General features: G+C 36.7%; 1 protein-coding gene across 2 annotated transcripts; it reads right to left on the reverse strand.

The window, feature by feature from the left end:
- Positions 1–28: 28 nt before the first annotated feature.
- On the reverse strand, positions 29–13,500 carry ORC6 (origin recognition complex subunit 6). Of its 2 annotated transcripts, none has more exons than XM_043987605.1 (7): positions 13,100–13,500; positions 10,654–10,783; positions 7,715–7,878; positions 7,345–7,434; positions 2,129–2,241; positions 1,590–1,661; positions 29–965 (listed from the first exon to the last, which is right to left on the reverse strand). In XM_043987605.1, the coding sequence occupies exons 1-7, from the start codon at positions 13,162–13,164 to the stop codon at positions 847–849; spliced, it is 753 nt and encodes a 250-aa protein (XP_043843540.1). In that variant the 5' UTR covers positions 13,165–13,500; the 3' UTR covers positions 29–846. The 2 variants fall into 2 exon arrangements, with proteins under 2 accessions (XP_043843540.1, XP_043843541.1); XM_043987606.1 differs by lacking the exon at positions 13,100–13,500 and adding an exon at positions 12,941–13,064.
- Between the last annotated feature and the right edge of the window lie 62 nt (positions 13,501–13,562).

The raw sequence follows: 13,562 nt of genomic DNA on the forward strand, positions 1-13,562 counted from the left end.
GCAATTTAAAAAATCGGATTCAGCAGTTTTGTGTTTTCCTCTTTGAACACATGTAATTAGAAGGTAACCAGAGTCAAATTCTATTTGGTATCACTTCCCAGATCTTTTCACCTTCTATGAAGGCTAAACTCCATAGGTTTGTTTCTTAATGTTGAGTGTTTAAGTACCATTGCATCTGTCAGTTTGTATATATCTGAAGCTTACGCACAAATAAACCTTGGTTAATTTCTTGATTTTACAATACTGTCCTCACTTGTAGTCCATTATGTGACCATCTTAAATTGCTAGTAGTATGGTAGCAACTACAGTTCTTTAAACAAAAAGCTAATACAGGTGGGTACAGAAATAAAAATTATCTTAAAGCATCAATATTTTATTTAAACCAAAAGATTCTGTGATTCTAAAAAAAACAATGAAAAGCAGGCATCGAATAGTACAAAAATCCAATTGTACTGCTTTAAAATTAGTAATTAATGTATTATCAAAAGCATAAACTAGAGTACTAAATTTCCTTAGACTTCCTTAGACTCCTGGTAGGCAAATAGAAGCTATATGCCAAATGACACCATGGTTGATTGGGTCAAGCTCATTTCCAATGTCAGGAGCCAGGTCTCACTGCCTTAGATGTGATCTTTGTGCGTTCTTCTTTAAGTAAACTCATCAAAATACAGAAACTCAGAGTGGAGCGAAACAGTTTTCCCTGACATAACATGTTTGGTTCTGCCCCGAGCATATTAAGGCAGTGCTTTCAGAATTCTTGCTCAAAAGCAAATGCCAATGACCCATCAAGGCTCACTGGGGAGGAAACAGTCACAGTTGGTGGAAGGTGCTGTCTGGGCAATGAAATCACTTCTCTTGTGCTTTAGTAGCATTTTCTAAAATTTTTCTTTTCCACTCTTCATAATCTTGTTTCAAATCTTCACTTTGCTGTGGCTTACATGGAGACTCTGCTTTATCTTCTATTTCTGTAGGACAAATTTGAAGAGATTAAAAATTCTCAGTGTTAGCACCCTGAAAGTCTGTCTCTATTTAAAAAAATTAGGACAATAGAAAAATCTCGTTTTAAAGTCACAACTCCCAATGCAAGGCTAAAAATAATCATGAACTTCCATGATTTAAATTCCTCATATATGTGAACCACAAATTTAGTAGAAAACTACAAAGAAAGTTAAAGTCTTACAGTTTTGTTCATGTTACTTATACACTCCAACTATTCCAAGAATCCTTCAACCTCTTCCATTGCTTATGGTGAGGACTGCCTTTACAAGAGCTTTTATAAAAAGGTTACCTGAAAGATTTTATTCTAAATTTGATAACAGAGCCATTAAATAACTGCTAGAGTCTCAATAATCCCTTGAACTAATTCCATTTCACAATGACAGCAAGCCTTGTTGTTTGTCCTGCATTCTTGAAGAGGACCATGACAGTGACATTGGGGTGATGTCATGACTTGTACTGAACTGGATTTAAGTGAAGGACGGCTGTGCAACGTCACCAACTTCACTCTCTCCTCCAGAGCTACCTGGGTCCAGTGGCAAGATATACATCAGGACAATTGGAAATGGCCCTGGATGACAAGCAAGCCTTACCTTTCTTGGAATGTTCAACTATCATCTTCTTCTGTCTTTTGGCTGGTGGAGAAGCTGAACTGCTAGGTTCTCCTTCAAGAAAAAATTTAAATGTCATTAATATTATTTCTCTTCTTCCTTCTCCACCTCCAGGCATGAATCTTGATTCTAGCACAATTAATCTCTAAACAATCTTACATTACATTTACATCATTAGAGATATGGCTTTCATCCTTTTAAAATGAGGAGACTGGATGATCTTGAAGGTCCTTTTAAAGCTCTATCCTATGATCTTGCCTGCTCAGAAGCCATTGGATTTATTGGGGGGGGGGGAGGTTGGGGGGTGTAGTGGAAAGCAAAGACCTTTTGAGGTTTTAGCTTGGTTTCTTTTGTAAAACAATACATCCTAGTTGGCAGATAAGTACTATCTGACCTATGTACAAGAATGGAGTATATTACAGCACTTGTCTGGGGAACCAATTTGTGTAACAAAAGCCTTTGAATATAAATGTGCAATTTATGGCCTAAATTCACAGAAATATAAATTGCAGAATACGCACCCTTAACTTGCTGTTCAAACTTTTCCAATTGTTTGCAAAGTCGATCAAAAACAGCTTTCTTTACACCAGATGTGGCCACCATTTTGTCTTTATTTACTTTTATCTTTAGGACCCTATAAAATAATTTATTTTCTTAAAATGGTTAGATGCTCTTTTTCTTGCCACATACACATCAATAACATGAACAAAAATAAAAATTGACATTTTTATAGCACTTTAAGATAAAAAAACCGAAACCACTTTATACAACCATTTGATTCTTAGAACAACTCCATGAAGGAGTTATGAGTAGTTTTATCCCCATTTTATATATGATGATACTAGAGAGTCATTAAGTGTCAGAAGGATTTCCACCCAAGTATTTGATGATTGAGTCTAGTACATTTTCCATTACACCATGATATTTGTTAACTTTTCCCCTTTATTAGTGGGGGTTCTAAGTGTATAAGAACTGTTTTTTTTCCCCTTCCTTTAAACTGCACTGTAAAAATTTACCATTAAGGATGCTGTCTACCTTATCAATCTACTTGTTAATTTTAGTTGCTGGATGGACAAAGTTACTAATAACATGAAAGACACCCCCTTCTATATCAGAATCTTACACACGAGAAGGCACAAAAGAATACTGGAATTGCTACATTCATTTTCTTAAATTCTAAGGTGTTTAAATATATAAAGAACTAACATTTTTTGGAAAATATATCACATTACTTGCAGGTGCTCAGCTCATTTCATTTCATTGCTTACATTTGCTAGCTGGGACCAGAAGAATTTACATAGTGAGATGTCCATTCAAATCTTTCCTTGCGTTATATCTGCCTTATAATTCAGAAGAGTAAGCACATTAGGAAAAGACCCAAACTGAATTAACTTCATAATTTCCTACAATACTGTTTTGGAGGGTTAAAAAAAAAAACATATGCTAATTAACACTCTCTACTATATGGAGGTAATAAAACCAAATAACTCCATAATTATTTGGCTGGGTAAAGGAAGTCAACTGTAACGATTGGAATGACGCCACCTGCTGGAGACTTACTGTAGAAGAGTTCCGCCCATGAAGGGAAGGTCTTTGAGGGCAAGACCAGGAGTCTTTTCTTTGGCGTCAGGAAGTGACGAGGGCTAGTGGGAGGAGGAAGGAAGAGACTGGCGCTCGGGCTGACTCTCTTTCCTTTGGACTCTGGTGGAGAGCGGAGCTAGAAATGTGCTCTCCCTTTAATAGATAGGAATCTAGGCCTTTCTCTCTTTTTACCAAATTCTTATTCTCCTTAATAAATGCTTAAAAGTCTAACTCTTGCTAAAGCTTATAATTTATTGGCGACCACTCATTAGATATTTTAGACAGACTAGCTAGAATTTTAGCTCTTAACACACCCCTAAACTGCTTGTTTTCCAGCAGAAAGCAAAGCAAAAAGACATCTTAAGGAACAGAAACCATTAACAATTACTATTCTGAGAGGACCACTGTGGTACAAATCAATATATCAGGCAAACTACAAATTAGAAACTAGATCTTCGAGAAGTAATCTAAAAGTCTCAAAAGCTACTTATATAATCATTAATACTTTGCTTTTTGGAACTTCAACTAGCAAACTATTAACCACAGCCAACTAAATCAGGGATCATATTTTAACATTCATATGTAGATAGTCTGATTTCTAAAACACTCAACTTGTAAACATTCTTTACAAATGAAATGACCACTGTGTAGCTCTGAAAGGGGAAGCATTTCCTTGTAGCTACTAGAGCTATAACAAGGAGAGGGAGATTATCAATTAGAATTTGGAATGCATTTTCCCACAGAATGTGCCCTAAAGGGCAACTAAAGTTCTCAGGTTAAGTTCTTAAAATCCCGTCTAATTTTTAATGTAGCTTAAATTCTGTAATTTGCAAAAACAAAATGAAAGAAAACCCCCAAACCAAAAAACTCATTAATAGAAAGTGTTATAGTTGTGAAATACAACATTTCTGCTGTATTTAAGGATATGTAATCTACTAAATGGCATGAGAACTCCCTCCACTGGTGCAGACTGCAAATTACCAAAGCTTTCTCACATTATCTATAAATTTCCTACAGAGATCTGTTCAATGTATTGGTGACCTTCCTTTGTCTTTTAATATTCTGTAGATATCAGTACAATAATATATCTGTCCATTTATCATATATTCCTCTCCCTAAATGAATAACCTGTCTCTTTTTCCAGTTGTACATGTTCCTGATCATGTTTTTTATATCATAAGTCACAGTTGCTAATCAACTACTGACATCTCCATATTATTGTATGTTCTCTTCATACATTTCCTCTTCCCCCTCTCTGTCACCTGCAGTTTGGATTCTTCTATGACTGTGTTACTCTATGATTTGTAGCCATATTACATCATGAAGAAAATAGTGTTAAAAAAGATTCGCTACTGTGGAAGGAACAAGATGGCATCAATGGAAGTAATGGACAATTTCTCAATCCTCTCTCTTACTCCTAATCAGTTCTGGGCCCAAGTCACTGTTCCTCTCCAAGATATATGAATGGATTTATTATCCAGATTATGACATTGATTCTTTTTTCAAACATGTTTTATTGGTGCCCTGAAGAAAAAAAATAATAAAACCAACTGTCACTTCCCAATGAATCCCAATGTCTTTCCCCTCACTGTTCCAACATAACAAAGAAGCGCAAGTAAGCAAAATAAATTGATAACTGGCCAATTATGCCAATGTATGCCTCATCCCACCTCTATCTCACCTTCCTATTGTGAATAGGAAAGCACGTTTCACTGTCAGTTCTCTGACATTCTGACTGCTAAGTGTATGAATCAGAGTTTTGATGCATAACATGCATTATTTAAATTAAGAATGTAACCATCAAGGAGCAGCTAGGTGACACAGTAGATAGAGCACCGGCCCTGGAGTCAGGAGTACCTGAGTTCAAATCTGGCCTCAGACACCTGACACTTACTAGCTGTGTGACCCTGGGCAAGTCACTTAACCCCAACTGCCTCACTTAAAAAAAAAAAAAAAGAATGTAACCATCAAATACTAACACTTCAACGGTTGGTTGGTTGTTGTCCTTCGCTCTCGAAGAGGACTAAAATGACATCGCTGTTATAGAGTCAAGTTACAGTGTGTCTGACTGTGGCTGATTAGACCAATAAAAGCTCAGAATACATAAATAATCCATACAAACACTCCAATATACAAAGAACAAAATAGGATTTCATATCAACCCATCAACTTGTTACTTTAGTTTTTAAAAAAGTTTACATTAAATTTAACAAGGTAGAAACAAAATTACTGTGTCCCCTTAAACTATTTTCTTTTGCATTTTTTAAAGCCTTTTTGATGCTCTTCCATTTATTTTTTGCATAATCAAGCAAAACAAATCAACATATTGGTATGTCTTAAAATGTATGTATTATTTTGCACCTCTAGTCCACCACTTCTCTGCTAAGAGGAATGTTTTATGATCAGTAAAGTCATGGTTAGTTATAGATTAATTAACTGATCAGAGTTCTGAAGTTTTTGAAAGTTGTTTGCCTTTATGTTATTATAGGCCCTGTGTAAATATTCCCCTGGTTCTCTTTATTTTACTCTGTATCAGTTCATACACATCTTCCTAGGATTCTCTAAATTAGTTTTATTCATCATTTCTTACAGCCCAATAATATTCCATTACACTTATGTACTACAATTTATTCAGTGATTTGTCATTTGATAGGTACCCATTTTGATTCAATTTCCTTATTACAACAAAAAGTACGGCTATGAATGTTTTGGTATATAGTCATCCTTTCCTTCTGTTTTTGGCCTCTTTAGGTGGGGTATACACCTTGTAGTGACATTGATGAGTCAAAGAATATGCATAGTTTAGTGACTGGAGGGTATAATTCCAGATAGTTTCTCAATATTTAGACAAATTCTTAACTCCACAAAAGTGTATTAATGTTCCTGTACAACACGTTTTTAAAATCCATTTGTTTTTCCTATATGATCTATTAAGTCAGTCTTGAGTCTTTATACCTGGGAATCCTACAAAGAAAGCCTTCTGATTAGAATTCCAACTGCAAATAAAAGCAAATGGTGAACTGGAAAGAATACTAGATGAAGCATCAGAAGATCTTGGTTTGACTCTTACTAGGCATACAACTTGGGGCAAAACACTGAACCTCTCTGGGACTCAGTTTCCTAATCTGTAAAATAAGGGAAAGGATACTTGCACTATTGATGTCAAAGGTTGTTAAACACTTTTTGTAAATAAATCGTAAAGTACTATGTGGAAGTGAGTTATTATCATCTCTAGGGAATCAATCTCTCTTCCATCTGGATTCTGTGCAGGTCATTGTTCATGACATCGGTGAATACCTTTGGCAGACATGTTGCTCTGTTTTATGCCACAGTTGATATTTACATTTAGATTATTATTGGGCAAAGTTATGTATGTGGTTTTATCTGTCAAGGAAACGTCTATGATCTTAACATATGTATGGCTGATACCACATGGGAGCGGATTCTTTATGGCTAAATTTGCTTTACCAAGTCAAATGTTTTTTTTTTCTTTAAAGTAATCAAGAAACAATAAACATAGATCTTTTTTTTTTTTACATTATGAATTATGTGACTGTTTAATATGCATGTGTACAAAATAGTCTGTAAAAGTCTGTGTTCTTTTCTCATGTTAATCAAGAATACCTCAATATAATATAATATATTAATATAATAACCTATTGTCAAAGATTTTGTTGAGAAAGCAGGCAAAGGAGTCAAAAGAGTCTGATCTCTTCTCAGTTATCTTTTTTCCTGGTAATAATACCATATATTTTCCATTCTTCTGGAAGCTCTCTTTTTGAGGGGATAGTAAGGTGTTAGACTAGATGGCCTCTGAGATCCTGTGAAATATCTTGAAAAATCTATCCTAGTGCCTTTAAAATTGTATCACTTCTGGCATGGATTTCTTTTTTATCTATCTGGTCAGCTCTGACTTAAGTGAAATTCTTAACTTTTTAAAAATATCACATGGGTTTCTGAGATAGTACAGGCCAAATGTAGTGGCTGTACCATAAGCAATGATGGGAATAAGTTACATTCTGGACTAATAGACTTTGGGTGCCACCCTGGGAACCTAATTACCAAAAGCCGGTTATTTCTGTAGGAAAATGTGTTCTGAATTACAAATGACCTATGAACTTTGGAAACATAAATCATTAACAAAATACATCCTTACCTGCACGCTGAAAAGAGTGTAGCTGTGGTGAAAAGGGGCTTGGACAAATCTAGATCTACTTTCTGTATCTGGAGAAGGCTGGCTTCATACCTATGAGAAAGCACGTGTTTACAGTATTTGTTAAGAGAAATGGTCTAGATTCTAAAGTGATATACATATACTAAATAGAATAAACATGATTTCTAAGTCATAAGATAAAAATGCTAACATCACTAAACCTTGACAATAAACACGTGTCAGTTTTAAGTGTACCAATTATTTCTATAGGCTAAAAATTTTAGTTAACAAAGGCAGGTATTTGTTCAAATTAGAAGTTTTAGTTTGTGGAACACACCAAGTTTTCAATCACATGATTCTTTATTCTCCATACCTCTGTAGTATCTTTGAAGCTATGTTTACTGCCTCCAGGCAGTTAAACTGTACAGCTAAGTCTTTTATTCCAAGATTTGAATTCAGGCCCAGCAAACACTCAAAAGACTTAAGACAGCTTTGATACATCTTCTTGTTCAAACCAGAAAGTTTAACTAAGTAAGTCTTCCAAAAAGAAAACATGAACATGAGTATGTTAATAGGTGTAGAAAAAAACATTACAAAGTATAACATACATTTTTTGTTAAAAACCAGACAATGCACAAACACAGGACAACTTTAAAATATGATTAAAAGTATTTATCTAAAAACAAAAGCTAGCATTATTTACAATGGGGAAACACTAACATCGTTCTCAATAAACATAAGAACAAAGCATGGATACCCTCTTTTCCCACAGCTATTTGGCACAGTTCTAGAAATGCTAGCATTAAGAAGAAATTTGAATGCATGAACAAAAGCAAAGAGGATATACAATTATCCGAATTTGCTGATGGCATGATGACTTATTTAGAAAATTCCAGAAAATAGGCAAAGAAACTGTGACAGTAGCAACAATAAAGAAGCAGGTTACAAAAATAAATACCCAAACTAATAGTATTTCTATAAAGCAATAACAAAATCCCAAAGCAAATAATAGAAAGGGTAATTACTACAAAATTGGCAGTCACCAATACACGCTAGCATTTTATGTAAATACAATTATCAAACACTCTAAAGAAAAATTTAATAATTTGGAAAGATGTTCATTGTTTCTGGTTGGGGCACATCAATATAATAAAAATGACAATACTACGTAAATTTATAGGCTTACTGTTATACAAGACTCTCAAAGCAGTACTTTATTTATAGAGCTTTTTTTTTAAAAAAGATTAATTTGGAGAAAAAAAAAGATTTAGACTTTCATGAGAAATAGTGGGAAAAAAAGGAATGAAGGGAGAATAGTATTTCCAATACTCCTAATTATATTGGTAAGTATTAGAAAAGTTGATCAATGGAACAGATTAGATAAGTAACAATCAGAAGCAGTCAAACTCCAAAATCCAGTCTTCTATAAACTGAAAATACAAATTTTTTTGGGTAAGAGCTCCCTATTTGACAAGAATTGATAGGAAAACCAGAAACATTTTATCAGAAATTAAGTTTAGACCAACAATAAGAGCATACTCTATTCCATAATAAGATCAGAATGGACACATTACCTGAGTATTAAAGGCCATACCATAAAGGTATCTTTCAAATTTATGGCTAGTGGGAGAGTTCGTAACATGGGACAGGAGGCTATCACAAAGGATGAAATAAAAAACTGGATGACATGAAGCTGAAGAGCTGCACAAACAAAATGTGTCTAACTATAATTATGAGAAAAACACTTTTCATCAAATTTCTCTGGATGACCAAGATGATATACAGGGTACTAACACAAATATTTAAGACCAAGAGCCATTCCTCAAATGGCTCTTGTGGTCCAAAGGTATGAACAGATTTCTGAAGAATTGCAAACACTGGTTATTGAGTTTAATTGTTTTTTGATTCTTCCTTATCTAGTCTGTTCTATTGATCTACTTTCCTATTTTTACCCATAAGAAACACGGCTTCAAGTAATAAGAGAATTAAAACAACTCTAAGGGTTGTGCACTACACCCAGGAAATCTGCAAAGACAAAAGAAGGGCATGATGTTGGAAGTTGTCAGCAAATACAATATGTTCTTGATGCGGTGTGTAAAGAAATTTGGAATTATACTAATAAGGTAATTAAAATGACCATACTTTTGCCCCAGAGATTCACTTCTGGACACATACTTGAGGGGGATCAATATCAGACAAAAACCTCATAAGTACCAAAACGTTTATAAGCAAAGAATGAAAAAAAAAAAAGATGCTCATTGCTTGGAATATGGCTAAATAAATACTGTGCATGAATATCATGGAAAATTACTATGCTGTATAAGAAATACGATGAATACAGAGGATGAATCAGTTGAAGATGAATCAGAGAAGATGAATATGAAAGTAATCAGAACCAGGAAAACAATATGAACAATGACTACAACAATGTAAAATGGAGAGAAAAAGAACAAAATGATCTAAACAATTATAACGACCAAGCACAACACCAAAGAGATATGAGAAGACACCTATGTCCACCTCTTGGCAGGTGTGGGACCCTTAGTATAGAGCACCACATATAATGTTAGATCTTTCTGATACATTGGTTAGTTTTGCTGAACCTTTTTTCTTCCTCTCATTTCTTTTTAAAAATAAGGAATGGATTTCTGGGAGTGTTAGGGGAGGGATACAGTAGAAAATGTAAATAATGTGAAAACAAAAGATAGCGATAAAATTTTACTTTTAAAAAGATGCCCATGTTATTTTACATGGAGATCCTACTATTTGGCACATACCCAGAGGAAATTAAAGACAGAAAGGCTAAAATATTCACGTCAGTACCATTTATGGTAGCAAAAAAACTAATAAAAATAGCTAAATAAGCTATGGTACATCAATGTGTTGGAATTTTACTGTACCACAAGAAATGAAAAATATGAAGAATTCTGAGAGGCATCTGAAGATTTATAGCAATTTATGCAGAATAAGGTAAGCAGAAACAGGAAAATAATGACCACAATAATGTAGATAGAAAGAAGAACAACAACAAAAAGAATTCTGTATAATATATGACCAAGCTTGGTCTTGGAGGTGAGAAAATGAACTTCTTTCTTTTCAAACATTTTTAAAACACCAATTATGTCCAATGCACTGGAGAGAAAGAGAAACAGGACATAATCCCTGCTTCTATAGAATTGTATATTCAAGTAGAGGCAGATAAGACTTACCCAAATAACTATGGTTTAAATAATTTGTACCCTTAGTTAATGTAAGAACAAGAGGCAGGTAAGTGGAAAAATCATTGTCACCACAGTAAAAGGGCCCACTTACTCTGTCTAAAGGCCATTTCATACTGGTGGCAGCAAGGTCCAGACACATGATTGCATTACTTGTTTCTGTTGTATGGGCAGACAATCCAGTGCACTTTACTTGGGACAGTCGCAGGTACTCTTCAGCTTTCCTATATTACAATGAAATTTATAAAATATTTTCTGTGTAAACAGCTAATTACTTTTCTCAAAAATGGAAAGTCACAGAATCCTACAGAGTCCTTCAGTGACTGTTTTCATCATTATCATGTGATAAGCTCACATTTATACAGTGCTTTACAGTTTATAAAATAACTTCCTCACAGCAATGTGGGGAATAGTTATGGCAATTTTTACTCTTCCCTCCCCTTTTCTTTGAACAGATGAGGAAATTGAGATTCAAAAGTAAAGTAAGTCGCCCATAGTTATATGACTATGCTTTGAGTCAGTTTCATCTGATGCATCTTCTGCTTCTTGGGATTATCAAGTGATTTTAAACACAGGAGGCAGTGAAGTTTTGAAAAAGGCACTGACTTAGGAAAATGATGCTTGGTTCTAGCAATAGATGTCAATAACTTTGGGCAAGCCACTTCTTTTGGGACCTAGTTTTTTCATTTGTAAAATTATGGTGGGGTGGGTAGGGTGGGTGGGCGGGCTAGAGAATCTAAGGTCTTTTCTTAAGTCCTATGAATGTTTAATATTTTCCTATAAGAAGTCACTGAAGGAGGAATATCTTCAGGACTCTTGACAAATGGTCATCCTCTCTTTCCCCTAAAAAACTTCAAGTGGCAGGAAGCCTTCTCTAATCCCATTCCACTTTGGGACAGCTCTAATTAGGAAACATTTCCTTATATCTGGTAAAAATTTTCCACTCTACATCTTGCAAATAATATTCCTGGTTCTTTCCTCTGGGACCAAACAGAACTAAACCAATCACTTTTTTATCTGAAGGCAGCTATTCAATTCCCCTTGAATCTCTTTTCCAGGTTTAATGTTTCAGGCTCTTCAACAGCTCCCCATACAGCATAGTCTTTGGTCCCTTCACCATCCTATGGTGATTCTTCAGCTCGTCAAATATCTTTTTTAAAGAAATCAATACTTCAGATGTGTTCTAAAAACACAACAGGGTAGAATATCATTGCCCTCATTCTGGGTACCCATCCTTTTTATGTAGCTTAAAATGTGTTAGCTTTGGGGGCACACTGTTGACCAGTGTAAATCAAAAGAAAAACAACAACAAAACAATCTAAAGAACCACAATGACCAGGCATGGCACCAAAGAAGAGATAGGAGAAGCCACCTGCCACTTCTTTGGCAGAGGATACTGAGTATAGACCACTACATATAATGCTAGACCTTTCTGATATGTTGGTTCGTTTTGCTGAAATCTTTTTTCTGCCTTGATTTCCTGTTGATGCTTCTCCTTCCTCCCCATCCTGGTCACCTTCCTCTGGACAAGGTCCTTAGTATAATAAATTAAGAACCAGGAGGGACCTTGGAGAATACTGGAGGAAGCACGGTGATAGAAAGCTCTGGAGTTGCAAGACTTAGGTTCAAGTTTCACCCCTGATCTTTCTAGGTATGATCTTGGCAAACAACCTCTCTAGGGCTTAGTTTCTTCATTTGTAAAAAAGTTAGAGGTGACAGCCTCTTAAAGGCTATCTGGAGATAGAGCTTTCAGCTATAAATTAAGTGACCTAAGCAAGCCGTCTCACTTTAGAGATGAAGAAACTGAGGCCCAGGTAGATTCCTTTCAAGCTCTTAAAAGCATCTTTTCTTTCCTCATAGGCTTCCTACCCTTTGAATTTCTTCCTCGAATATGAATTAAGTAAGGACAACTAGAGGGAACTCGATGTAGTGTGAGTAGAAAGGTGAGTGAGTTAGACCTGGGTTCAACTGCCACCTCTGACACAAAACTAGCTGTGTGACCGTAAGTTAGTCACTTAACCTCTCTGGTTGTGTGATCCTAGGCAAGTCACTCATTCTTAGAGCCCCAACCAACCCTCAAGGATCAGAAGTGGAAGCGACTCCCACCAAAGATCGCGATACCAAGGGCATTTTTGTTGTTGTTCAGTCACGTCCCACACTTCGTGACCCGATTTGGGGTTTTCCTGGCAAGGCTACAGGAGTGGTTTGCCATTTCCTTCTTCAGTTTATTTTACAGATGAGGAAACCGAGGCAAACAGGGTTAAGTGACTTGCGCAGGGTCACACCAGTGTCTGGGATCGGATTAGGTCCTCCTGAGTCCACCGCACCACCAAGCTGCCCCCAATGACTATATAGGTTGGGTTAAAAGCAAAAATAATTACAATTTCTCCCGATTATCATTGTTTTCTTGGTGTTTCTCCCAGAGGCTTTTCCAGAACCTGGGGGGAATGCAGTGGTCTCTTCATAAAGCCTGCCCCGCGCCCTTCGGGATTTCCTAGAGGCGACCCCCGCAATCCGAGGAGCCTGGCCCCACTACTTACCTCAGGACAGCGGGGTCCGTGATGCCCAGTCGAGGTCCAAAACGTGCAACGGGGCCGGGCTCCATGGCTCACAGATAACGGGGATAGCCCGCGAACCTTCGGACGAAAAGACGGAGAGCGCGCGCCCAGCCACTCGCCCGCCAATGAGACCCGGGCCCGACCCCCTGGACAAGACGGCATTGGCTCCGAGAACAGGGAAGCTTTTCCGCACGAACCAACCCGCGTCCTCCATCTGCGCCTGCGTGGCGGAGGTACTCTCCAGGGTTGGGTGTGTGCAAAGCCACAGGAGGCTCTATCCCACTTTTTCTGTGTCTTCCTTCCTGCCCAACTGTCCGTCGCCCAGTGCGAGTCAGATGATTCGCTGTCCCAGCAGTCGACCTGTACTTCCCAGTCTTCAGAAGCCTCCCTACGACTCTCCTCCCACGGCACGCCGAGGCCCCGCCTTCTCCGTAGCTCCTGGTAG

Source organism: Dromiciops gliroides, chromosome 2, assembly GCF_019393635.1.
Source record: "Dromiciops gliroides isolate mDroGli1 chromosome 2, mDroGli1.pri, whole genome shotgun sequence".
Classification (NCBI taxonomy): Eukaryota; Metazoa; Chordata; class Mammalia; order Microbiotheria; family Microbiotheriidae; genus Dromiciops; species Dromiciops gliroides.